Source organism: Aedes aegypti, chromosome 1, assembly GCF_002204515.2.
Source record: "Aedes aegypti strain LVP_AGWG chromosome 1, AaegL5.0 Primary Assembly, whole genome shotgun sequence".
In the NCBI taxonomy this organism is placed as follows: domain Eukaryota; kingdom Metazoa; phylum Arthropoda; class Insecta; order Diptera; family Culicidae; genus Aedes; species Aedes aegypti.
In genome coordinates this window covers 237,618,195-237,645,840 of record NC_035107.1, presented here as the reverse complement: position 1 = coordinate 237,645,840, position 27,646 = coordinate 237,618,195, and the positions used below count along the sequence as shown (strand labels likewise).

Sequence of the window (27,646 nt, the reverse complement as noted above, 5' to 3'; positions counted from 1 at the left end):
AGAGTGTTTTAACTATTTGTCTGTGGTATTGGTGCGTATATTGATCTCTCTGCGTCAACTATTTAAAGCTACGTTTCCTTTTTTCTATAGACTCTGTAAGGCGTTGGATTTGTTAAGAGACGATCCAGAATTCTGTAATCAAGCATACGTGTCTTAACATCATCAAAATGTTCCTTACGAGCTGAGTCTATGAGATTCCTAACTGTACCCTGGAGAATCCTTAAGGGATTCATGGTTCTTGTGGGACTTTCCAGAAATTTTAACGAATTCATGAGGATATCTGTAGATTCCAAGTGGACACTGAGGGCTTCTTGAGGGATCCTTAGAGTGTATAAATAGTTATGGAGAATTATGTCCAAAATCTGGTAATTCCTAATAAATACTAGGGCGTCCTGTAATTTTTAAGCGGGATAATGAAAATTTCTTGTGGTATTTTTAATATTTCCGACGAAAGCTTGGGAGTTTTTGAAAAGGTTCTCAGAGGAATTTGAGGTGTGCTAGTGGTAGCCTAATAATAATAAACTTAAAATGTTTTTTCATCGGACACTTGAGAATTTTCAGCAACATCGCCGCGGAATTCCAAGATATTAACTCCTAGCAAAATCCTTAGCAAGATCCTGAGAACTCTATGCAAGATCCTGCGGATGCTTGGCAAGATGCTTCAGAGCTCAAGCATTTTTCTGTATATTTCTTACTAGTGGTCCCGGCAAACTTCGTCTTGCTATCAAGTAGGCTGTTGAAAAACAACATGGATCGTCCCATACAAAATGACAGTTCCGTTCACGCTCGTTTTTCCGACTTTCCCGGTAAATATCCTGGGATTTTTATACACACGAACACGTCGGAACCCTTGAAGAACAAAACGAAGGAAGAATCATTTAAATCCGTTGACCCGAGCCATTTCGTGACATACAAACACCATTCCATTTTTATTTATATAGATGAGAACCTGAAGATTCCTATAAGGTTCTTGAGCTTTCATAACAGGATCCTGTAAATTTCAGTTGATTTCATAAGGTAGGTGTAAAACATATATCAAGCTCAATGAAAAATTATTTCAAGTAAAAATTAAATTCTTCAGAATCACAAGTCACATTTATGCAGGAGGCCCAGATAGCCGTAGCGGTGAACGCGCAGCTATTCAGCAAGACCAAGCTGAGGATCGTGGGTTCGAATCCCACCGGTTGAGGATCTTTTCGGGTTGGAAATGTTCTCGACTTCCCAGGGCATAAAGTATCATCGTACCTGCCACACGATATACGCATGCGAAAAAGGTCATTGGCATTGTAAGCTCTCAGTTAATAACTGTGGAAGTGCTCATAAGAACACTAAGCTGAGAAGCAGGCTCTGTCCCAGTGGGGACGTAACGCCAGAAAGAAGAAATTATGCATCATCTCATCTTTATGTTTGCCTTTTTGATTGCAGTCAACCGTTCATTATAAAATGCTTTACATTATCAGAAACATAAATTGAAAGAGCAATTCTAAACTTACCGAATTTTTCAAATTTTACGCTTAAGTCCAAAAGTTAAACTGATTTTAAATGTTCATTCAATCAAAAAAAAAGCTAATGCCGTTTTGCAATACCTAGGGCTTTTGATTCGTAAATACGTTTTTATAAGAAAACAAAAATATTTTTTTCGAGTTCTTTCATAGTTTAAAGAAAATGTCTAGTTCTTGAATAAAGGTCACTTATGCGATTATTGGTTTTACAAGGCCCTTTTATACAAAAAATTAATAAAGCTTCTAAATATAATTGAAGACGTTGAGGCGTAAAAACGCCACCAGAAAAACGTTTGCCAGATTTAACATTACGGGGCTGTAGATTCATAGCATAGTATAACCCTTCGGAAAAATACTTCAAAGTGAACCTTCTCGAAGTCTCAAAGCCTTATGATTCCATAAAAATGATGTATTAACATTGTAATGATGTTTTCAAACCCAATAATTGAAAAATAAAATTTGGAATATGGGTTCCGATTTTGGTACGGTTTCGTTTTTGGCAACTGAAAATTTAAACTTTGTTGCCAAAAACGGAATCCCACTGTATCTGCTTTGGAAGTCAGGTACGAGTTTCTAACAAACTCGTTGATTTTTTTTGGTTTATATTCCTAGCCGTCTCTGGCATATCTTAAGGAGAAGTTTTGATGAGGTTCTTTCAGAAGGCATGTTTATGATTCCTTATATAGCAGCAGACTACTGCAGAAAGTTGACTAGTAGCAGATCTGTCAGATATTGGTCCAGGTTTTCGCCAAAGTTTATTTATACATTTCGGCCAAAAAATCCATCTCAAAGTCACTTTCTCAGTTTTGCCATTTTTCTGAAGAAGTGACTTCTTGTTATAAAAATAGTGACTTTTTAGTGACCAGGTGGCAAAAGGTGATCAAGTCACTAAAAAGTGGCTCGCTACCTGCCCTGCAAATGTTATAGATGTACAAAAATAATGAAATAATAACTCATACATGTATAATTTTTCTATGATCATTTATTTCACCGACAGGAAAAAGTAATCACCATGTAAAGGCTATTTTTACTGTAAACATGCATTTTCATGTAAAATATGGTTAAAACTATGGGACTGTGACCAAGTAGCAATGCAATTTCAAGAATTTTGCAGGAATTTTCATGTTTCCTATTTATTAGTGTATGACACTAATAAACAGGTCAATTCGTTTTGTATATGAAAAATTATGGAATCCTTTCGCATCCTTACCTCATGATTAGATACCACCCTACCGTTGTATTCATGCTAGAAAGTTTCAAAGTTCACTGAACTAAGAAGTCCAGAACTAGGTCAAACCATGACGCTTTCACCGAGGCCAAACACTTTTGCTGCAAAGCATATCGTGGAATTTATTTTCATCAGACGCTCAATGTTCCCACCTGTTGCTTCGAGCCTACCAAACATGTGCCACATTCCTTCTCACATTCCCAAACGCGCCAAATTTAGCATCCTAGCAACCATACACACCTGTCCACGTTGCCCAAGCGATAAAACATCGAAGAGCTTTGTTTATTTTTCTACTTGAATTTGGACTGTGTAAAAATTTTCTAGGATAAAGGAATTTCCCGTCTTTGCAAAATGACGGAAAGAAATATCGAACTACAAACTACTCTGGTCCGTTACAACAATCCGGTGTTAGTTGTTAAACACACAGAAAAGAAGGAAACCCCTCCGGATGTGGCGAAGGAGCAAACGGGACGTCCCGGATCCGGTGGGGCAGTCGTAGTGGAAAGCCCTCGGGAAACAGAAGAGATCCTTAATTGCATTCTACCACCCAAGACTTGGGAAGAGGACGGGCAACTGTGGACACAGACGGTGTCCAGCACGCCAGCCACCCGCCAAGATGTCATCAATCTACAGGAGATGCTGGACACGAGACTTCAGCAAACCCAAGCCCGCGAAACAGGAATCTGTCCGGTGAGGCGCGAACTTTACACGCAATGCTTCGACGAGTTGATCCGACAGGTCACCATAAATTGTACCGAGCGGGGACTGTTGCTGTTGAGAGTCCGGGACGAGATTGCCATGTCGATGGAAGCTTACGAGACGCTTTACTGTAGTTCGGTATCGTTCGGAATACGGAAGGCACTGCAAGCCCAGGAGGGTAAGGAAAAACTGCAGGAACGGATCCAGCTGCTAGAGAAGGAGAAGGAGACGCTCGAGAACTCGATCAGTGATATGAAGATCAAGGCGGATCAGTCCGAACGAAGGAATGCCGAGTTGCAGGCGTCGGAGGAGAAAAAGCATGCCGAGGAGATTGCGTTCTTAAAGAAGACCAATTCGCAGCTGAAGGTGAGATGGTTTGATGGGGTCAATCCCGTTTGGCATGATAGTTGTTTGGCGTAACACTTATTTTGCTTTTATCTGTTCTGAAATGTTTGAATTATAAGAAGAAAACGGATATGTACTCATGACATACACTAAATTATCCGATCTATTACCATTAAGCCATATTATGCCGAACGGGGTAGAGCCCTTTAAGTGTAATGCAAAAGTTACAATTGTGCTCTCTTTGCAGGCTCAACTGGAAGGAATCATCGCTCCTAAGAAGTAAAGAGATTAAGGCTTTCGTCATACAATTAGATATCTAGAATTATTTAGTCATACAAAAAATCTCACTTTTATTACATAACATGGAGAAATGCATTTGCTTTCTAACGATTTTACTTCGGACAAAAATTCCGCAACCCTGATTGTTTCGTGCCGAATTGTACCCATTATTGCAAATAGAACGGAGAATCTTTCTATGGGATGTTTAAACCTACCTAGTTGCGCTTTGAACGGTTCTCAACACTTTTCGTTGATCTCCGGAATAGCCTTGAACAGATCGGCAACCAAACCGTAGTCAGCGACCTGGAAGATCGGTGCCTCTGGGTCCTTGTTGATGGCTACGATCGTCTTCGAGTCCTTCATTCCAGCAAGATGTTGGATTGCGCCAGAAATTCCAACGGCAACATACAGCTCTGGAGCTACAATTTTACCGGTTTGTCCGATCTGCAGATCGTTGGGCACAAATCCGGCATCGACGGCGGCACGCGAGGCACCCACGGCTGCTCCCCACTTGTCGGCCAGATCGTACAGCATTTTGAAATTGTCACCGGACTTCATGCCACGTCCACCGGAGATGACAATCTTGGCAGCGGTCAGCGATGGCCGGTCGGATTTCGTCAGTTCCTGGCTGACGAACTCGGTGAGGTCGGATTTGTAGTTGCCTTCGGGGGCCTTTTCTACAGCGGCGCTTCCACCGGTGCCGGCCGCTTCAAAGTTTGTTCCACGGACGGTGACCACCTTGACTGGGTCCTTGACCTTGACCGTTTGGATGGCATTGCCTAGATGGAGGAAATAAGCACATTTCGGTGAAAATGATAATGAAAAAATGGAGTGGCTTGCTGTATTTATGGAAGCTTTGTACTCTTCGTCATGTCTGGTTTTCTAAAATATGTTTTGCTCAAAATTTACATGAATAGCGGACTTTGGGGCAAGTGTGCCATAGGGGCAAGTGTGCCACCCCTGCTTTTTATAAAAACTATGATATTTATTTTCTCTTCGAGCTTAATAATATGTTCCCTTATAATTCACAATACTATAATCAAAATATGATTAATATTGCTCTATTTTTCGCGTATTTACATCGAATTGTGCAAGGACAACCAAATTTGAGTGAATTTTTATAAGATTTCGTTGTTTCTAAATAGCATGGTGAAAGGTAAATTATTACCAGATTTTTCTAACGTACTGTACATCGTGAAACTATTCAAATGTGTAAGTTATTGTGGCATTTGAACGAAAAAAATATTTAGTTTTACATACGAAATCCAGTTTGGTTGAAATGTATACTTACGGGGGCAAGTGTGCCACCTATTTGGTAAACAAGTGTGATGGAGTGAAATTTATAAAAATGTAAACGTCATCAACAAAATCATAATAATAAACCAAAATGAGGCACCAGTAGTAGTTTCTGAAGTATAGTAGGGGAATAACTGACATTGTTGCCCCCCAAAGTGATTTTTTCTCAAAATATTCAATAATAACATGTTTTCCGGCTTATTAAGTACCGTTTAACACATCTTCATCAATATTTTACCGTTATTTAGTGCTGATCTAGTTTAATATTATACATATTCGCCGTAATATAAGGGTAATACATATATTGTATTGAATGGGGACAAAAATAACCATTTTAATTATTCGAATTGAGTAATAGGGAGTTACGATTCTATAACATTCCCCAGAAAACCATTCCCCCGAAAACCATTCCCCAGAATTCCGTTCCCCAGAACGAACCATTCCCCAGAATCTCATTCCCCAGAATGTAACATTCCCCAGAATTCCATTCCCCAGAATGCACCATTCCCCAGAAAACTATATGAATATCCATTTTCTTTTTTTTTTTAATTATTGCTTTGCGTGAGTCACCTTATGTGGGGGCGCAGATTGCCGTAGCGGTAAACGCGCAGCTATTCAGCAAGACCAAGATGAGGGTCGTGAGTTCGAATCCCACCGGTCGAGGATCTTTTCGGGTTGGAAATTTTCTCGACTTCCCAGGGCATAGAGTATCTTCGTACCTGCCACACGATATACGCATGCAAAAATGGTCATTGGCATAGTAAGCTCTCAGTTAATAAATGTGGAAGTGCACATAGGAACACTTAGCTGATTAGCAGGCTCTGTCCCAGAGGGGGAAGTAACGCCAGAAAAGAAGAAGAAGACCCTTTTTTAATACATTCCCATAAAATATACAGACTTGGGAAAGTGTACCAGTTATGGCCATAGTGGTTCCCTATTTGGCCATATGTGAAATTTCGATGACTTTCACATTTTTAATCTTTTTGAATGTTTCAACATCAAGATATATCCTATATCTTACTAGTAAAACACACAAAACTTTTCAAAATGTGAAGACATTCAGATTATCACGTATGGCGAAATATGGAACCACTATGGCCATAACTGGTACACCTACCCTATATGTTTATTTTTGCATATATAGTGATGCACCCTTCTTTCAGTATTATCTCATAAATGATATAGGCAAAATATATCGATGGAGAGCCCATATAGCAAAAGGTCACTTGGCATAAAATAATTTGGTATAAAGCCATTTGCCATCCAGCCATACTTATGCTCCTTCTTTTCAAAAAGGATGTTCTTCATGCCATGCCAAATGGTCATTGGCCAAATGCCCATTCTCCCAAATGGTCCTTGATCATTTAATCAATCATGCCAAATGCCTTCTTGCCATTTGGTATCCTTACGGAAAATTTTGTCTATATCGTCAACAGGATAAGACTGAAAGAAGGGTGTATCACTTTTTTGTGCAACATTAAACAAGTCATTTGTAATTTAGACTTGACGCAAAGAAGGGCGTATCATTTTAATGTGCAGAATAGTAAGTTTTTATTCTGCCGAGTTTACGTAATCATTATATCGGAAACGTATAATATGATATTACGAACGTCTTTATTCTAATCGGTGTAGCCCTAAAAAGTAAGAGATGATGCACCTTATTAAAACATTGATGAAAAGCTGCATACATCACTACATTTGATAAAAATTGGACATACATGTGAAATTATACATTTGGAATCTACTATACCGAAAGAAGGGTGTAGCTCTATTATGTGCAGAGTAGTGATGAGTTGTATATTCTTTTAAATAAATATTGGATATTGTGTTTCCCCATAGACTGATCTATCAGTTTTTATAAGTGCCAATAAAAGTGAAACTACTGTGATAGTTCATTAATTATGCGTAAAGTGTTCATAATTAGCAGCACCAATGCTAATCTTCTCATGTACTTGTAAACAACTTTTTATGGAGTTTAATTTTCAAGTTATTTAAATAGATTACTTCAAAACTTTAAAGTAGGTATATAATTTTCTGGGGAATGGTCCATTCCGGGGAGTGAAATTCTGGGGAATGGTACATTCTGGGGAATGAGATTCTGGGGAATGGAATTCTGGGGAATGGGTTTCGGGGGAATGGTTTTCTGGGGAATGTTATAGAATCGGGAGTTACGCATGTATTGAACCTTGTTATAAAGCATCCCCTTATTACGGTAAACTTACAATTATTTTTTAAACTATAGATTAGCATCTGCTTTGTAAGTAATATTAAGAGGAAATAAAGAAAATTTCATTACAAGTAGAATTACATGCGATGTTCATTCGGTAGCCGTCTTGCCCCATATGGGTGGCACACTTACCCCATAGTGTCGAAAAATAGGTTATTTTGGATGATATTTGAAAAGCTCCAAAACTTATACTTTTTGAAATAATTTTCTGTTTAAATGACACAGTGGTTATGAAAAGATGTGAAACTAATATCATGAGGCTAAATTGGTGGATTTTATGAGCTTTAGACAAAGTTAGAGAACAATTTGCTTAAGGTGGCACACTTGCCCCAAATTCCGCTACTTTTAGCATGTTAGCGCATTTTCAGAATGTCTACTTGTTTACTGAAATGAAATTCCCTGATATTTCCAGGTTTTTTCCAGGTCTTAGCAAAAAATTCCAGGCTCAAGAAAAACTCTTAAATACTGATGATTATCGAATTATAAATTTTAAATGAATTTGAACTCATTTCTAACAGTAGGTTTCAAATGGCTTCAAAACACTTTAACAAAAAACAAAGATTTCATTAGTTCTTTAGTCATTATTTTCCAAGGAACTCCCTCTACAATTTCATTTTAGAAACCTCAAGAATACAATATGGATTTTTCGAAGGAGAACCATAAAAAACACCTCAGAGATTTCATTAGGAATTCCTTCAAAGATTCTTCCATCGCTTCCTTTTAGGCACTCTCAAAAATACCCGTTTGAAACATCTAAAAAACAGTATTCAATTAATTAGTGGTTGAATGGTTTCTTCTATCCGGACCCTGAACGCTCCGTAATCTCCGGTTGACAGCTACAGTAGTGTCGCTATGCTCTCCCAGATAAATCACGTAGTCAATGAGAACGGACGAAGCTTGGATCTTTGCTTCATCAGTAGCCAAGATGGAGCACCCTTCATTTCGGAGGCCCCTTGTCCACTGGTTGAAAATGTTGCTCATCACCCTCCATTGATTATTTTGACAGAACCTTCCCCGTCAATGGACCAATGCTCGAGTTCACTATTTGACGTTTTAACGGTGCCGTGTTATTTATGTGACCATGGCAACCAGTGAATTCGGCACTGCTAAAACGTCATATAGTGAACCCGTGCATAGGTCCATAAGCAGCAATGAAATTTCACTTGCATCTAGAAATGTTCCTTTGAACGATCAAGCATTGGGTGCAATCGATATTGACGTTGGGATGATCTCCAAAGCATCAACGCAACTGAAAGCATCCAATGGACCTATGCACGAGTTCACTAATTTGACGTTTGAGCGGTGCCAAATTCACTCGTTGCCATGGTCACGTAAATAACACGGCGCCGCTCAAACGTCAGATATTGAACTCGTGAATCGGTCCATAACACTGGCCCTGATGGGGTTCCATCCGTACTCCTAAAGAAACACAACGCCAGCTTGCTGACTCCTCTTCATCTTCTATTTCGTTTGTCACGAGCGGCATATTCTCTTTTAACTCGAAGTATGCAAACATGTTTCCGGTGCACAAGAAAGGAAGCAAACGTAACGTTGATAACTACAGAGGGATTACGACGCTATGTGCCGTGTCGAAGTTTTTCGAACTCGTGAACATGGAACCACTTCCGTCGAACTGCAAGCAACATCTTTGTCTTGACCAACACGGGTTTAGTGCCGGCAGCTCTATCCACCAATTTGCTCTGTCTGACAACGTTCATAACAGGCAGCATGTCAGAACGATCACAAACGGATGTTATTTACACCGATCTATCTGCCGCGTTCGACAAGCTGAACCATGATATTGCGATTGCTAAGCTAGAATGGCTCGGCGTATATGGGAATCTCTCAAATTGATTCAAGACTTAACCGGTCGTCAGTTGAAGATTGCAGATCCGACAGTTTTTATGCTACGTTCGGCATACCCCAAGGTAAGTCACCTGGGACCTTTGATCTTCTTAATTTATTTTAATGACGTTCATTCGACCATCAGAAGTCCTCGGCTGAGGACCTCAAATGTTTCTTCAGCTCCGCTCCATTGCTGACTGCGAGTTTTTGCAGCAACAGCTTACTCACTTTGCAGACTGGTGTTCCCTGAACCGTATGGTAGTGAATCCAAATAAATGTTCCATCATAACGTTCACAAGGAAAAAACAACCGATAATATTTGACTACTGCTTGTTGGAAACTACCATCGAACGCGTGAATCAAGTGAAGGATCTCGGGGTGATTCTGGATTCAAAGCTGACATTCAAGCCACATGTTTCATACATTGTTGACAAAGATTGTGCTACTTTTCCCCGAATGTCATTTCCCCGAATGTCGTTTCCCCGAATGCCAGTTCCCCGAATGACCCGTTTCCCCGAATGCCATTTCCCCGAATGACCCGTTTCCCCGAAAAGTGGAGCAGTTCAAATAGTTGCTGGAATAGTTTTCAGTGGCAAGGTGGTGAATAGAAAGAACGATAAGCAATCGAAAGAAGGAGGTATTTGGTCATTTTCGGGGCTATACACATGTTGCCAAAAATGCTGAGGACGGTAAAACTCGTAAGAACCGCCAACAAAATAAAGAAGGGTGCATATTAGATGACCAGTACGTTCACCATCCTGAAATGTATAAATATATGACAATTATGAGTTCCAAAAACTTTTCGGGGAAGTGGGTTATTCGGGGAAACGGGATATTCGGGGAACTGGCATTCGGGGAACTGGCGTTCGGGGAAATGACATTCGGGGAACCGACATTCGGGGAAAAGTAGCACAACCGTTGACAAAGCATCAGAGACATTAGGATTCATCTTCAGGATTGCGAAGAACTTTCACAGATGTCTACTGCTTGAAATCCCTGTATTGCTCACTCGTGCGCACCATCTCGGGACCAACAGCTTCACTTCTTTTCCAAAGGAAGTCGTCACTATAGCTTTTACGTCATAAGTGACTATGTCGGGGATGGGATTCGATCCGGTTTGCGCTTCGAAAATTGCCTTGGAGAAATCCATTTCAACTCAAGCTATGAAAGCAGATGTCAACTGATCGATCTAGAGCTACTTCGCACTAGAAGGGACATTTGCCGAGCTCTTACGATTGCAGATACGCTCCAAGGAAGGATAGATTGTGCCTTCATTCTGGAGAAAATTGATTTGCACGTCCAGCCACGATAACTCCGGAATAATGCTATGCTACGCTTGCCACTACGAAGAACAAAGTACGGAATGCATGGGACAATCATCGGTATCAAGCGCGTTTTCAACAGAATTTCTATTCTATTTGACTTCCACCTCACCCGTCGGAGATTTTCATCGTTTTTTGCTGGTGGTGGCGGATTACCATAAGAACCATAACGATTATATAGTTTTATTCTCCACTTGTTTAACGCATTGAGCTCTTATTCGCCAGCTTGGTCATCACCAGAGCGAATTCAAATTGACAGTTGTTTTTATATTTTTAGTACATTGTCCGTATTCCTATCTGCTTTATCGATTAAATCTATTTGTGGATCTGATCCGACGTTTCCTGTGATGTTGCTTTTTCATCAGTCCAGAGAGAAGTCCATCATTCCTTGTCGTTGGTCGATCGTAATGTTATCCGGGTACATTAGAGCATGTCCGCTCAGAAGAGGGACAGTTGTCAGTCCGCTTTCAGACGGCCATGGTGTTGGACGGGTTGAGCTCGTGTAGTTTTCAAGCGGACTGACGAAGAGTTTTTTGTTGGTGGGGGGGCTGGGAATCAAACCCATGACGATCAGCTTATGAAGCGAACGTGTAGCTAACAACGCCACGTTGCCCCGCTATATATGTTAGTTACCGTGTTTTTTAATTGCCTGACTATGTTTGAGACTATGATCACGATTATGTTGACTAACTTGTATTTTATTATACCTCGCGTTCAGTATCATAAGGGCGTAACTACAGTGATCGATATCTCTTCATCGATTTTCTCTTTAGTTAACTAGGTACTTGGCCGGATGACTGTTTTCGACTATTTTTTATGACTCAGTGGACAGTCATCGTACTGCACCGTACAATGTTACGAAAATCGATTAAATTTCGTGTAATGATTCAAAAAGAAAATCGACGAAGAGAAATCGATCAATGTAGATAAGCCAGTATGATACTCAACGCGAGATATGTAATGTTGTCCTTAGTCTTAACAGCATCATTGGGGCTACAAAGCCTGTTGATGTATCTATAATAAAAAAAGAAGTTTTTGTATGAATGATCGGACTGTAATAATTGCTACAGTATTAACTGGTGTGAAACCTTCTATAAAATTGTGAAGAATCCAAAAAGATTTGAAAATTTAAAAAAAAAAAAAATCGTAGCAATAATATGTTGATGAAATGCTGGAGAAATGCCCACAGAAAATCCTGGAGAAACCTAATGAGGAATACCTGGAAGTTATTGAAAAATTCTTGGAAATGATTATAATAGATTTCGTCGGATAATGCCTGAAAGAAGTTTATGGAACAATTCCTGAGAGTAATCGTCGATAAATTTTTAAAATAATACTTGAATAAATCAGAAAATTGGCTTAGGAATTATTGTAATGTTTCTTGGAAAAATGTCGAAATGAAGAAACAACTAAAATATCGGTGAAAATATCAGTGAAAAAATTCTGGGATAATCGCTAGGATTTTTTCAGAGTAATCTCTGTGAAAATTACTAGAGGTAGTAGCGTTTGAGTGCTCTAGGATTTTCTGAACCAAATTCCGAAGAAATTCCTCTGAGCATCCCTTGAGAAATGGCTGGTAACATCTCTGAAGGAGTACCTGAAAGTATTCCAGACGGAATCTCTGGAGAAATCAGTAAATTCCTGTACCATGCCTCGGGATTTGAAAAAATATTATTAAGAACTGCAGGAATGTGAAGGTTTTTTTTTGGAGCCCCTACACGCAAAAAATATGTGCGATAAAAACTACTATTTTGGGGGTTAACTAAAGCGCTTGCACCGGCAATTTTCAGCTGACCAGAAATACGCTTGATTTTACCATGTCTGTAGTCGAAATCAGATTGTTGTAAATTATTTCTGTCAAATGTACCAGTAATGTGGTGGGATGTACCGTAATTATAGTAAATTGGTCTGAAATTCCATGGTAGTTTCAAGAATGGGCGTAGTCAGCTAAAATAGTAATTTTTGCCACAGAATTTTTTCCCGTGTAGAATTTTGCCCCAGGATTCACTACAAGTAGATTAAGGCAAAATACTGACTTCAGAGACCATTTTGATTAAAATAGAGACGTTAGAGACCTGACATCAAAAATGGACTTTTTAGAGACTTGCCTTAAGGTGATTATAAAACGGAGCCAAACAAATTTTCAAATGCACAAGACTGGAGAATCTGACAACAGTTCGCGTTGAAAATCAATCAAACTGCTTGCTTGCTGGTGGTGACCAATGGGATAATTTTTTAACGCGGAGCGCTGTTTGGTTCTCATGTCTTGTGCTCTTGAAAATTTGTGGTGTGGCTTCGTTCTATAATCACCTTAAAACAGTAAACAAGACTCTAAAAAGATACCTGCTCACCTGAAAAATATACTATTTTTCTAACCTGTTGTTAATTTTTGCTCGTTCCCTACAAAGTTTATCTTTTTTGTAGAATAGCGGAAAAATTGTAATAAAATTTGGTATTGTGGTGTGCGGAATCGGAGGAATTAATAAAGGGCGATCTACGGTTATATTTCGGACGAGATCAACCAACGGGAAAATATATGACTCGACGCGTTTACTCTCAAAACTGTTCTGTTTATTTTTCTCTTTTCTCCGAACTAACAAAGTTGAACGATAGCAACCAGGGGTGTATCATCCCCATACTACCCCCCTCCTAGTTACACCATGAATCTCACACGGTGTCCTGATGGTGTAACTAAAACCTTCCGATCGCCTTGTTGATCGGATGCAGACTCTTTAGACAAATAAGCTGGTTTCAATCGGTCAATAGAAACCCGTTGCGATTTGCCTTTTATTAAAACGTCCATGAACTTCTCTTCTCGGTGTAGAACTTCGTATGGTCCTTCCAGAGGCGTCGCGTGGCCTAATTATCAACCTGTGCACTTCTAATTTATGTCGAATTCGTTTTTGAACCTAGATTGGAACTGGCGCAACTTGTTCTGAACCATAGTTTCAACCCCAACCCGATTCAAGTTCTACCGAACTAAAATTTGCTTGACGTTGGTTTATTTATGTGCTGATAACCGATCCAGTTCCTAAAAACGGAAACAACATTAGTGTTATTTTATATATGTTATTATTAGGTACACCTTGGATTCATTTTTTTTTCTAAGGTAATAAAATGTATAATCAATCTTTACTAACCTTCGTTTTCAAATATAATTTTTTTCTAGTCTTTCAGTTGATTAAAAATATTTATGATTGCAGATGCTAATCGGGTTGTTTAGTTTTATTGTTTCACTTTTTCAATTTTAACAATTAGTCATCATTATGCGGAAATTGTAAAATTGCATATGAAAATAATTCAAATTATACGAGTCATCAGTTTCGATTTATAAAGCACTGGATTCTAACTAATATTGCAATATAGATTTAGTGATCATAACCCACATATTTTTACATAGAATTACAGTGGGATTCCGTTTTTGGCGACAAAGTTGAAATTTTCCGTTGCCAAAAACGGAACCGTGCCAAAATCGGAACCCATATTTCAAATTTTAGTTTTCAACTATTGGTTTTGAAAACATCATAACAATGTTAATACATCATTTTTATGGAACCATAAGGCGTTGAACCTTCGAAAAGGTTCACTTCTAAGCTTTTTTCCGAAGGGTTATACTATGCTATGAATCTATAGCCCATAATGTTAAATCTGGCAAACGTTTTTCTGGTGGCGTTTTTACGCCTCAACGTCTTCAATTATTTTTCAGAAGCTTTATGTATATTTTTTGTATAAGAAGGCCTTGTAAAACCTATAATCGCATAAGTGACTTTTATTGAAGAACTGGACATTTTCTTAAAACTATGAAAGGAAACGAAAAAAAAATGTGTTTTCTTCAAAAGATGGATTTACGAATCAAAAGCGCTGAGAATTGCAAAACGACATGACCTTTTTTTCTAATTAAATGAACATTTAAAATCAGTTTAACTTTTGGATTTAAGCGTAAAATTTGAAAAATTCGGTAAGTTTAGAATTGCTACTTCAATTTATGTTTCTGATAAAGTAAAGCATTTTATAATGAATGGTTGACTGCATCAAGAGGGCAAACATAAACATGAGATGATTTCATGACTTGTAAATTTATAGAATTTAATTTTTAATTGAAATAATTTTTAATTAAACTTGATATATTTTTACAGCTACCTTATGAAATCAACTGAAATTGACAGGATCCTGTTATGAACCTCAAGAACCTTATAGGAATCTTCAGGTTCTCGTAAGAGATCTACAGAAAAAAAATTCTTGTGCTCTGAAGCATCTTGCCAATCATCCGTAGGATCTCGCATAGAGTTCTCAGGATCTTGCTAAGGATTTGGCTAGAAGTTAGCATCTTGGAATTCCGCTACGATGTTGCTGAAAGTTCTCAAGTCTCCAATGAAAAAAAATAAAAGCTTATTATTTTTAGGCTACCACTAGCACACCTCAAATTCCTCTGGGAACCTTTTCAAAATCCCCAAGCTTTCACCGGAAATATTAAAAATACTGCTAGAAATTCACATTATCCCGCTTAAAATTGACAGGACACCCTAGAGTTTATTAGGAATCACCAGATTTTGCACATAATCCTCCATAACCAATTATACTCTCTAAGGATCCCTCAAGAAGCCCTCAATGTCCACTTGGAATCTGTAGATATCCTCATGAATTCGTTAAAATTTCTAAAAAAATCCCACAAGGACCAAGAATCCCTTAAGGATTCTCCAGGGTACAGTTAGGGAACTCATAGACTCGGCTCGTAAGAAACATTTTGATGGTGTTGAGACCCGTATCCTTGATTAATAATCTTTTACAGAATTCTGGATCGTCTCTTAACAAATCTAACGCCTTACAGAGTCTATAGAAAAGAGGGAACGTAGCTTTAAATAGTTGACGCAGAAAGATCAATATACACACCAATACCACAGACAAAAAGTTAAAACACTCTCAGTCGTATTTATCGCGCGCTTCAATGATATTATTGAGAATAAATTGTAGTTTGGACTGTATCCGCATTTGTCATGTTATTTAATGAAATTTATTAAAAGTTATGATACACGACATTTTGCTGTAAACATTTACATCTATTATTGCAGTGTGTACATGCGCAATGTATGTAAATCCATAATAATAAAGACAGTGAGCCAACAAGATGAAACCAAATTTATGATTGTAACTCTGTGTGAGTCATTTTGTTGCTCTTATGTCGGTGCTGGTGCTTTGTTCAAACAAGCTGTTTCAAATCTAAAGAACAGTGTTTTTTATTGTATCACCTCAGCAGACTCAAGTGGGCTGGTCACTCAATATGAATGCCTAAGAAAAGATATTGGTCTTTAGTTGAGATACTGGTGGAGATTATTGGCCTCATGAAACGTTGTCAATGTATGACCAATGACCATTCTGAAGTAAATAAGCGCGTACGCGAGTCCTAGTAGTTGGTGAGATTGGGGGAAATATCGACGAAAATGGAGCTCTGGAATGTAATCGGTGTGGAGTTGACATACTATTCAAATGACTAAAGCAACAAACACGATAATATTTTCAAAAATTTTACAGATTTTAATGGTATTGAAAAATGTTGCCAAAAACGGATCCATTTTGTTGCCAAAATCGGGGGGTGCCAAAATCGGAGCATGCCAAAAACGGAGCATGCCAAAAACGGAATCCCACTGTAATACAAGATCGTTCGCTTCGTGTACTTGGTGCATGACCGCTTTTGAATTCATTTTCTGATTGTCTTCTGATTGACCATCACAAGTACCACCGCGCTAATACTGTATGCTGGAAGCGAGGTTCTTAACCAGTATTGTACAAAAAAAAACGCGCGGGCCTCGAGTCTCAAACTTACAGAAACTTCTTACCGTCAGCCGTCTAAAAAATCACGCCAGTACTCCACACCACAAGCGTGGTGATGTTGAAAGCGCGAAGGAAAAAAGAGAGCAAGCAAAATGGATCTCTCTCGTGGATTGATTTTGTCTCTTGTCTTCCCACCGCACGCTCGCACAGATTGATGTGGCAAGACTGTGCACCGGCCAAAGTTGACGCTTTGGCTACTTACACACTGGCATTTGTAGTGCAAAAAACATTCTACCACATACACAGGATTGTGTGGACGACGAAAGGCAACGCGTCTCCCGATGAGAGTGCACACGTTGGGTTTCATCGTCACAGCAGCAACGTGTAGCGTGGAACAAAGTGTTGCGTAGCATGCATCGCACTGAGCGCGTAGGGAAAATTAGGGCACAGATCTCGCGCCGCACCAAACAGCTTTTGCATTTAATTTGAATAGCAAAAATATAACAACAAATATTTTGAAAGGTGAAAATTGCGATGATCAATGATAAAGATAATTGAAATAGGCTAAATTTTATTGAGAGAATTAAAGAATCGTACTTCAATAATAGTAGAAATTGTAGGTAGTTATGATGAACGATTTGCCACCTGTGCAGTGCACATGTTGCACATGTGGACGCGACGCCTCTGGGTCCTTCATAAGGCTTTTGCAGAGGCTTTTTAACTGCGTCGACTCGTACAAACACGTGTGTGCATTTCATCAATTCTTTATTAACAAAAACTTTCTTCTTGGAATGATTTGATGTTTCAACAGGTCGGAGATTATCGAAGACCTGATGCAGCATCTTGGAGAAATCTGTGCGATCGTTGCATTCCTTTGGCGCATCGAAAAACTCACCTGGTACTCGCAGTCCTTGGCCGTACACTAGATCAGCAGGGGAACATTTCATATCTTCTCTATAGGCTGAGCGAAGTCCGAGCAATATGATTGGCAATCTGAAGTACCAGTTTTTCGAATCAACGCATGTGATTGCTGCTTTAAGTTGTCTGTGAAATCTTTCCACCAGCCCGTTTGCCTGAGGGTGATAAGCGGTTGTTCGACAGCGTGTTGCTCCAAGTATAGATGACAGTTCTTTGAATACCTCGGACTCAAACTGCCGCCCTTGATCTGATGTTATGAATTCTGGACAACCAAATCTTGAGATCCACTGCGAACACAAAGCTGTTGCCACGGAATGGGCAGTCATGTCGACTAGCGGTACAGCTTCTGGCCATTTCGTGAACCGATCCACAATCGTGAGGAGATAGGAGTGTCCATTTGATTGCGGCAAGGGTCCAACCAAATCTATGTGAATGTGATTAAAACGAGATTTGGGTAGTTCGAAAGAACTGAAAGGCGAAACGGTATGACGATGGACCTTTGACATCTGACATGAGATACACGTTTTTACGAAATTCGAAATATCGGTATTCATATGTGGCCATACAAAACGTTCGGATACCAATTTGCGAGTTCCACGTATTCCTGGATGTGAAATTCCGTGCATATGAACCATTATTGCGTTACGATGTTGTTTTGGGACGAACGGTCGATTGAAATTAGTTGAAGTATCGCAGAACAGCGGCTTTGAACATCCATTCAATGCCTTGGGCTCCAAACGTAGAGAAGTAGTTTTGGACTTTAGTAGCATCAGAAGCTCATCATCGCTTTCCTGATCGATAGCAATTTCACTGTAGTCTACCGACGACGGACATCTGATTGCAGCCATCCTGGACAAAGCGTCGGCGGTTGTGTTTTCCTTTCCGCTAATATGCTGGATATCGGTGGTAAACTGTGAAATATACTGCAGAGCTCGTTCTTCGTGATGGAGACGACAAGTTGAATTCGACAAGAGCGCGTGCGTCAAAGGATTGTGGTCCGTATAAATCGTGAATTTCCGTCCTTCCAGAAGATATCGAAAATACTTCACAGCCATCTTCGTTGCCATTAACTCTCGTCCAAATGTCGAATAACTTTGCTGAGCTGAATTGAACTTTTCCGAATAAAATCCCAGAGGCTGCCAAAATCCATTTGAAAATTGTTGCAAAACTGCCCCAGCAGCAGTATTCGAAGCGTCCACCATCAGCCCCAATGGTTTCTCTGGATCTGGATAATATAGGAGAGTTGCATTTGCAAGCGCATTTTTGCAATCGTCGAACGAAGCTTGAGCTGCATCATTCCAAACAATCCTCCTGGTATCATTTTTTCTGTTTCCGGGAATAAGTGCTCTTAACGCTGATTGCATGTCGGTGGTTTGTCGAATGAAACGCTTGTACCCATTAACGAGGGCCAGAAATCTACGTAACTCCTTTACGGTTTCCGGACGTTCGAACTTCATTACCGCCGCAACACGATCTGCCACGGGTCGCACACCATCTTTGCTGACGATGTATCCGATAAATTCTACTTCCTCTTGAGCGAACTTGCATTTTTGTAAATTGATGACTAGCCCGTTCGATCGGAGTCGCTCAAAAACTATGCGCATATGCTCAACGTGCTCTTCGGGAGAAGAGGAGGCGCTACATATATCGTCTATAAAAACGACGACAAATTCGAGGTCACCGAAGAGCTTGTGCATAAATCTTTGAAACGTTTGCCCCGCGTTGCATAGTCCAAACTGCATGCGGGTAAATTCAAATAAGCCGAACGGGGTAATAACTGCGGTTTTATGCACGTCACCTGGTTCAACAGGAATTTGGTGGTAAGCTCTTTCTAAATCCAGAGTACTGAAAATTGACTTACCATGGAACGAGTTGAGTAGATCATGTATGTGCGGAACCGGATACTTATCCGGGGCGGTAACATGATTCTAGCCCAGCTGCTGCTTGATCGACGGCAGATACCCAATTCCATCATCAACTGAAATTCCTGTTGAGCCGCTTTCAGTTTATCTGGTGGTAGACGACGTGCTTTGCTAGCCACAGGCGGTCCTTTCGTAACTATATGGTGCGTGACGTTGTGGCTCACCTCCATACGCATCGTACAAGGACGAGTTATTTCCGGATAATTTTCCAGCAACTCACGAAAAGGATGGTTGTAGTCAACTGTTGTAATCCCGAACAGAGTCGGAGAAACCATTCCTCCGGTTGAAGTGAGCTTCGTAGTTTCGTCGACTATGTGTCTATTTTTCAGGTTCACACTCAATGCGAAAAACGACAGGAAGTCCGCTCCAATAATCGCAGTCGTAACGTCGGCCACAAGGAATCTCCATGAAAACCTTCTTCGCAATCCAAGATCAACGTACAAAAAACGAGAATCGTAGGTCTTGATGGACGTGTTGTTGGCAGCATGGAGCACGAAATTTGTTGGAGGTTTCTTCCTATCCTTCGATGTCGCGGGAACAATTGATACATCCGACCCCGTGTCAATTAGGAAACGGATGTTGTTGGTATTGTCACGAATCAGCAGGCGACGGCTTTGACTCGCACCCACCCCCGCCGTACGAGATGGGTAATCATCTAGTTTTTTGACTTCAGCTGGAATCTGCAAGGCGAACGACACTGACGAGCTCGGTTACCGTACACTCGATGATACCAACATGTTTCTGCTTGATCAGACTCAGACACACGGCGAGCACGCGAAGTAGAACGGCTTCTGCTTCTACCGGCTGATTTGAGCTTACGGATCTCGGCTGTGAGAAAGGCAATCTGTTCGCTTAGTTCTTCTTGATTGGGAACCGCTGTTGATGTTGGTACTGTAGCTGCTGCTACGTTCGGAAACGTTGATTCCAACATTTTGTCGGCCATCTCCGCCAACTTGGAAAGAGTACCGTCATGAATAGCGAGCACTGATCGAATGTTTTGTGGAAGTCTTTGCAGGAATAGCATTTTCATCAGATTTTCCTCGACTCTCAAACCAGCTGCCAGATCCTGCATCTTGGCAAGCAAATGGGTTGGTTTCATGTCACCAAGATCACAGGAATTGAGTAATTTTTCCATTTTTGCTTGAGGTGACATTTCGAAGCGGTTCAGGAGCCTTTCCTTGATAGCATCGTACTTATTCGTCTGAGGTGGATTTGCTACGAGATCCGAAATGTGGCACAGGACTGTTTGGTCCACCTTGGCGATAATATGATAAAACTTGGTTTCATCGCGGGTCACACCAGCCAGGACAAACTGGGCCTCGGCTTGTGCAAACCACATCGCAGGGTCAGATTTCCAGAAATCTGGCAACTTAACCGCGACGGATGCCGAAGTAGCTGTCGCTGTAGTTGTGGTTGCCGTTGTTGATGTTGTAGCTTCGGTGTTCATGGTTAACGCAACACAAAAAGCAAAACCAAAATGGCGGAGATTTTTCGATTCGACCGGCGATCCGATTAAGCCCGTTTTACCGGATAATTCGCGAGGAAATTCTGGATTTCCGACTATCGAGTACACAGACGGGGTCACCAATGTGGTGTGCGGAATCGGAGGAATTAATAAAGGGCGATCTACGGTTATATTTCGGACGAGATCAACCAACGGGAAAATATATGACTCGACGCGTTTACTCTCAAAACTGTTCTGTTTATTTTTCTCTTTTCTCCGAACTAACAAAGTTGAACGATAGCAACCAGGGGTGTATCATCCCCATAGTATGTTCTCAACCATGTTCCATCAGTTCATGAACGACACCCAACTGGAACTGCGAACTGTACTTACCTTTACCAACCTGGTAATCATAAGTTCTGCTTTGCTGTTTAAACATACTAAATAAACTAAAAAAAAACTAAAAACTAGGTTCTGCTTCACTGTCTAATCTGAATGTACAAAATAAATAAGAATGACTTAACGTTCAACGCTCCGTCATCGTCATCATCGATTCTTCAAAAGCAGTTTTTCTGTTCAAAACTAAAAATTATCGGTAGGAGAACCGATGTTCCTGTGAATTTTCTTGATTTTTAACGAAAACCTGCTTTTGAAAATTCTGAAATCAATGACCGATCCTGTCCTCTTAAAGTAAGTAGCACAAAAAAAAATGTCGGCCAAATCTTCTGACAATTGAAAGCAAATTTTGTGCCCAACAGCTGTCAGAAAACCACACATAAACCACCCAGAGAACAAACCGGCCGAAAATACAAAAAGCCGCCCTACTTCCTGGTAGCTAAAATATGTTGCTAACTGTTTTGGAAAACCATTTTTACAGCTGACTCGAATGCAGGGCTGCCAGATGTACAGATTTCTCTGTATTACACAGATATTTTTATTCTGACACAGATTCAATTTGTATGGAACACAGATTTTCTTTCAACAATTTTTGTATGGACACAGTTTTTTTTGTATGGGACACAGATTTTTTAACCTCGTGGATACAGATTTTCTATCAAACCATCTGGCAGCTCTGCTCGAATGTCATGTCAGCATATTCTATATATTTTTAGAAAAAGCTCTACTAAAAATAGTCTTTGTCATAAACACTGTTGTAATAATAAATGAGATAAGACCGATTGAAATTATGACGAAACATTCCATCCCAAACCCTATCCGGATATTCCTTCATCTCCTACTCACCGGCATAGATCGTCCTGACGAAAGTATCCGCGGACTTGACGTCGATAATCTCGGACACCGGAGATACGTCCAGCTTGGCGGCGACACGCGGCAGCACAGCCTTACCGAAGGCCGAAGCTCCCGCCAGAATGTGCGTGAACTTGTACTGGTTCTGGGTGGCCAACACCAGTGGGGTCACGGCTTCGGCAACCAGCCCATTAAAGGCATCACCCTCGGCGACCAGCACCTTGGAAACACCGTCCAGTTTGGCCGCGGCCTCGGCAATCGGACCGACCTTGGTACCGGCGACCAGGACCGTCACATCGCCGCCCAACTTCTTGGCAGCGGTCACAGCATTGGACGTGATCGGGTTCAAGGTTTCGTTGTTGTGCTCGGCCAGGACCAGTGTACTTTGGAACCGGCGAAGCTGCAAAGGACCAATTGTCTTATGTAATAAATCACTGAACACAAAGATGCCTCCACTAAACTAAGCGCGGCTTCTTCTTATTCCAGTTTACTCCTAGCAGCTGCTACAAGCCACCGTTATCAGTAGTCGCACTTTAGCGAGCCGTTCTTCCTGATACGGATTTCCAATTGGCATTTTTGGCTGATGGTCTCTTACAAGTGCGACGTCATGATCAGGCCGAACTGGTTTCGTAATGGCTGAAGGTTCGAAAGCCACTTCCTAAATGGGATTCTCTCTTACCTGGGTGGATCGGACAATGTTGGATGAATATCTCGCGAACATTTTGCACGTACAAAGGATGATTGAATTCAATTAGATTCAATGAATTTGAACCTTTTCTATCACGCACCGCTGCTCTGCTCACTGTTGCACAAGTTGAACTTGAAACGGAACGAAAACACACATACGAAACCCGATCCGAGCGGAGATGACAGTCGTACTTTGTACTCGTAACGCAGAGAGCGTTACGCATAACACTTTGAATGTCATCATTGCAAATAATGATAATACCATTTGATGATTGAACACCCGAAAACATTTCTACTCAGAGCCGAGGTAAGGTCATTGAATAAACATGTACTACACTGTAAGATCAAAGTACCCTTTAAAGAGTAAAAAAGTACCCTTTTTGAAAGAAACTAATTTAACTCATAAAAAGAGTAAAGGGCCTTTACTCATTAAAGAGTAAGCGGCTTGTACGTCAAATCAACGAGTGAATTTTACCCACTTTCCGAATTGAATCCAAATTGGAAAAGGGTAAAATTTACTCCTTTTTTTTTAATTTCTTGGCGATTTTCAAAGCATTTTTTAATGAAAAATTGGATTTCAAAGTATCAAAATAATAGATGTGTAGCTGTACATGTAAAACAGATTTATTGAATAGAAAAATCATAAATAAAGCACACTTAAAACAGGTTAAACTCAACGGGATTGTTCACGACATTGTCCGGATCCTAGAATACTGGAACTTCACTTTTCGAGCTGATAGGGAACCAGGCACCCGGTTTTTTGATTAATAAGCCTACAAATATATGACAATGTTACCCTCGGGTACAATTTCAAAACAACTAAAATATATTATACTTACTTGTTTTCAATGTTTCAATCATTATTGGTGCTATCAAGATCACACAACAACCTTCTTCGAAAAGTTTCGATTGTGACTGATCTTACCTAATACAATTTTCACCCATTAAAGGGTAAACCCATGAAACTTGAGAATGGGCAAATATTACTTTTTTTTGAAATTTTTGAAGTACCCATTATTTTGACAGCTGCATATATCAGCAAAAAATGGGCATTTTTTATTCTTTAAAGGGTAATGACGAGTTTACAGTGTAGATTACGCACGGTGATTATAGAACGAAGCCAATTTTCAAGAGCACAAGTCTTGATAATCAAACAGCGTTCCGCGTTGAAAATTTATCCCATTGGTCACCATCAGCAAGCAAGCAATTTGATTGATTATCAACGCGAACTGTTGTCAGATTCTCCAGTCTTGTGCTCTTGAAAATCCAAAGTTTGGCTTCGTTTTATAATCACCTTAGTAAAATGGTTGTTGTTGAATAGATTCTCCATTTCTGGGCGAAGGCTTGAATAATAGTTTAATTTTAACTAAGTCAATAATTAAGCAACTAACAGCTTAATAAAACAGCTCTGAGAAACTTTTCTCAAAGCAAAAAATGTTTCTTGGGTCCTATCCCCCAGTTTCGGACAGCTTGATTGTTCACAAGATATCTTTTTAATTTTCGCACCAGTGTCTCAAAATACATTTATTTTTCATGGATTTCATCGATCACGGTATCAAAGATGCAGTCAAAATCAGAAGAATGAAAATTCAGATAAACACGTAAAATGTGATGTTTTTCATCGTTTATGAAAGAGTTTTTTTTATGACCAACTTGCAGAATAAGTAAAACTCAAATTACTCTTGTGAATGTTGCAAATGCATTGAATTGGCAATGGAAAACTTTTCATGGAGTTAATAGGTACGTTTAATCACAGATAACAGATGTTTATGTTAGAACAAAAATCTTCTAAAAACTTGTGTAAATATTCAAACTAAAACACGTTGAAAACACTAGCGCCGCCACACAACTTATTGCTGCAATCAGTGGTGAATATAAGTATATTGAAATGTTTTATACTCACCACATACATCACAATAGGAACTTAGCGATTACAGCGCCACCATGATATTGCTACTTGTGTTGCCACTTAAAGTCACCTTATTTTGGCTTACACAGTTTTACAATCGGACTTAGGGCCGATTTCTTCACCTTCGCTTAAGCCGTAAACCACGTTTACCCATACGATTAAACCAGGTTTAAGGTCTAAGCGGTGGTGAAGAAACCGCTTATTAAACATCTGTTATCTGTGGTTCAATGATATACAAATTTACAAATGTCGAGGCATTTCCAGATCGTGTCCGGTATTGGGAGCCACCTTTTATGATAAGTAAATTTGGTACTAAAACACATCAAAATGCAATGTCAAAATTCATATTTATATTTTCTAGTTAATTTTTGTACGCTACAAAAATGGTAATATTTGTCATATATGGGCACCAAGACTGTATAAAATGAATAGTTTTTGAATAATTAATTAAGCGGCTTAAGTGTCCGGTACTGGGGGATCTCCCCCTATAACAGACAGGCCGCTAAAAAAGCTATTTTGGTAGCTAGTGCTACAGTTCGTAAGTTTTTTCTCTCCAGAAACTCAAAGTACAATGATACATTAAGCGTATAAGTATCATAGACCAATCCAGTTGCCTGCGTAGTAGTGCAATGTTGACAAAATTTTCTTTGTTTGCTGTGAGAACTGTCACAACATTGCTTTTGTTTGCTGTGAGAATCCAAATATAAACAGAATTGCAGCAAAACAACCACTTCCTTGTTGACCTGCTGTTGACCGAAAGCTCAATAACGTCGAACAAACATCGATACGTTTTCATTCTGTGGAAATCGACTTGTTTAAGATTGATTGTACGTTGGTGTTCGTGGCAGTTTGCTTGGGGATCTCTATAACGTAATAAATAATAGCATCAAAGGCAGTTAATCGATCGCCGTTTCCAGACATACACTGTAAGACTAAAGTACCCTATAAAGGGTAAAAAAGTATCCTCTTTGAGAGAAACTAGTTTAACTCATAAAAAGAGTAAATGGCCTGTACTCTTTAATGGGTAAGCCGCTTGTACGTCAAAACAAGGAGTAAAATTTACCCATTTTAAGAATCTATAAAAACATGAAAATGGGTAAATTTACCCCTATTTTTTATTAATTTTATCGGGAACAATAAAATATATTATTTGATTTATTACCCAAGTAACCATGGAGCATTATATCATTGCATATATAATGCAGCTGCATTGCCGTAAGCCTACCATTAAAGTAGTTTAAAAGTGGAAAAGGGCACTTTTACAGTTAAAGTAATGCAAGAAGGACGATGAAGCAATGAAGCAACTTATAAAGTGATATTAATGCACCAGTACAATTTATAAAGTGATGTTAGTGCATTGATACATTTGTAATGTAGGGTTAATGCTTTATTGCTTGACAGCTCTTGAAATTTGTTGAATAAAAGCAATGTTGCATCAATGTTGTTGATATGCAGTAGAATACGTGCAATGTTATAATGCTTGTGGTTACTTGGGTATATACAGCTTCGCGACTAAAAATGGGTAAACCAACGTGCGAAGTTCGATTTTTGACCAACTTCGCCGCGTCGCGAGTCGCTTCGCTATAGAGCGCATCTATGCCCTCCGCCATGTGCATTATGCGCACTATTGAGAATCGAGCTGCGACGCGGCGAAGTTGGTCAAAAATCGAACTTCGCACGTTGGTTCACCCATTTTTAGTCGCGAAGCAGTATATCAGAAAACAAACTAATAACACCTATATGTGAAAGCACAATATTAAATATTTTATTCAGAATAATTTTCACTTATGTATTAATAAACAAACACTAAGTTGCAAAAGTAACGGCGCACTCATAGTTGCTGATTTGGATAATTCTCCAAGGGTCTCAAAGATCTTTTCCGGGTCTTGTCACATCTTCCCGTTGATGCTGATTCTCTTTCTCCGGCTGCAAGTTCCTGGTAGATTTCATGTTCTTTTATTACAATCTGGCATTCTCGTCATGTCCGTCCGTGTAAATGTAAAAATGGATATCTTCGATGATAACTCTGAAAAAAGAATTTGAAATAAATTTATTAACAGAGGGCGTTCAATTACTTCATTGACATGAAATCTTGTTAATGAAAGAATCCTCAAGACTCAAATCCCTTTTGGAGCAGAACAGGATAAATCCCATCTGCTCCTGGAGATTTGAAAGGAGCAAAACTATTAAGTGCCCATTGAATCGATTCAGTAGTTACGATACTGCGAGCCGAGGCCAGAGACTCGTAACTACATGAAAAGACATTTGGTTCATCCGTAGATGCTATGTTCACACATCCGGGGAAGTGTGTATTGAATAAACATTCTAAAACTTCTTCATCGGAAGAAGTAAAGTCACCATTAGGTAAGCGAATTTCGTTCACTTAAAAATCCTTAGATTTTGCAAGAATTTTGTTCAACCGACTGACTTCACTCAAACTGGAAACATTTGTACAAAGGTTTTTCCAGCCGGATCGTTCAGCAGAACGAAGAGCCTTCTTGTAAGCCTTGCGAGCTGACTTGAACGACTCTGATCCAGCTGAACGGCGTCTGTTCCAACTCCTTCTACATTGTTTCCTGAGTCTAGTCAGATCGGAATTCCACCATGGGGTCCCTCTTGTAGTCTTTACAGACCGCAGAGGACATGCTTCTTCAAAAGCTTCCATAATGTAGGATGTTGTAGTATCAACGGCATCATCCAGATCACTTGGATTTTCAATGGACGGAGAATATCCATGAAATTTGGTCGCAACCAATTCAATGTAGAGTTCCCAGTTTGTTGACCGGGGATTCCTAAAACGCAAAGTCTGCGCAGTTACATTTGAATGTTCAAAGAAGATGTAGCGATGATCAGATAATGATTCCTCATCTGATACATGCCAATTCGTCAACTCGTGACTGATTCTATTCGAGCAGAGCGTTATGTCTAACACTTCTTCTCTATTAGAAACCATGAAGGTTGGGCGATTGCCTATGATAAGTAATCCAAGGTCTGTACTATTTAAGT

General features: G+C 39.7%; 2 protein-coding genes across 2 annotated transcripts; one reads left to right on the top strand and one right to left on the bottom strand.

Annotated features, from left to right (window-relative positions):
• Positions 1-2,506: 2,506 nt before the first annotated feature.
• On the top strand, positions 2,507-4,169 carry LOC110674037 (putative inner dynein arm light chain, axonemal). The gene is made up of 2 exons (XM_021837320.1): positions 2,507-3,795; positions 4,022-4,169. The coding sequence occupies exons 1-2, from the start codon at positions 3,082-3,084 to the stop codon at positions 4,055-4,057; spliced, it is 750 nt and encodes a 249-aa protein (XP_021693012.1). The 5' UTR covers positions 2,507-3,081; the 3' UTR covers positions 4,058-4,169.
• Positions 4,100-22,914, bottom strand: LOC5578532 (electron transfer flavoprotein subunit alpha, mitochondrial). Its single transcript, XM_001663874.2, has 3 exons — positions 22,724-22,914; positions 22,039-22,444; positions 4,100-4,832 (listed from the first exon to the last, which is right to left on the bottom strand). Exons 1-3 carry the CDS (start codon positions 22,763-22,765, stop codon positions 4,291-4,293), a joined length of 990 nt encoding a protein of 329 aa, XP_001663924.1. The 5' UTR covers positions 22,766-22,914; the 3' UTR covers positions 4,100-4,290.
• Between the last annotated feature and the right edge of the window lie 4,732 nt (positions 22,915-27,646).

What these genes read in the sequence shown, in the direction of transcription:
- LOC110674037 (XM_021837320.1), top strand. Translation starts at nt 3,082, where the DNA reads ATGACGGAAAGAAATATCGAACTACAAACTACTCTGGTCCGTTACAAC. An exon ending in AGACCAATTCGCAGCTGAAG is followed by an intron (nt 3,796 to 4,021) that starts GTGAGATGGTTT and finishes CTCTCTTTGCAG; the next exon opens with GCTCAACTGGAAGGAATCAT.
- LOC5578532 (XM_001663874.2), bottom strand. Translation starts at nt 22,765, where the DNA reads ATGTTCGCGAGATATTCATCCAACATTGTCCGATCCACCCAG. An exon ending in ACATTGTCCGATCCACCCAG is followed by an intron (nt 22,445 to 22,723) that starts GTAAGAGAGAAT and finishes GGTCCTTTGCAG; the next exon opens with CTTCGCCGGTTCCAAAGTAC. An exon ending in CGTCAGGACGATCTATGCCG is followed by an intron (nt 4,833 to 22,038) that starts GTGAGTAGGAGA and finishes TCCTCCATCTAG; the next exon opens with GCAATGCCATCCAAACGGTC.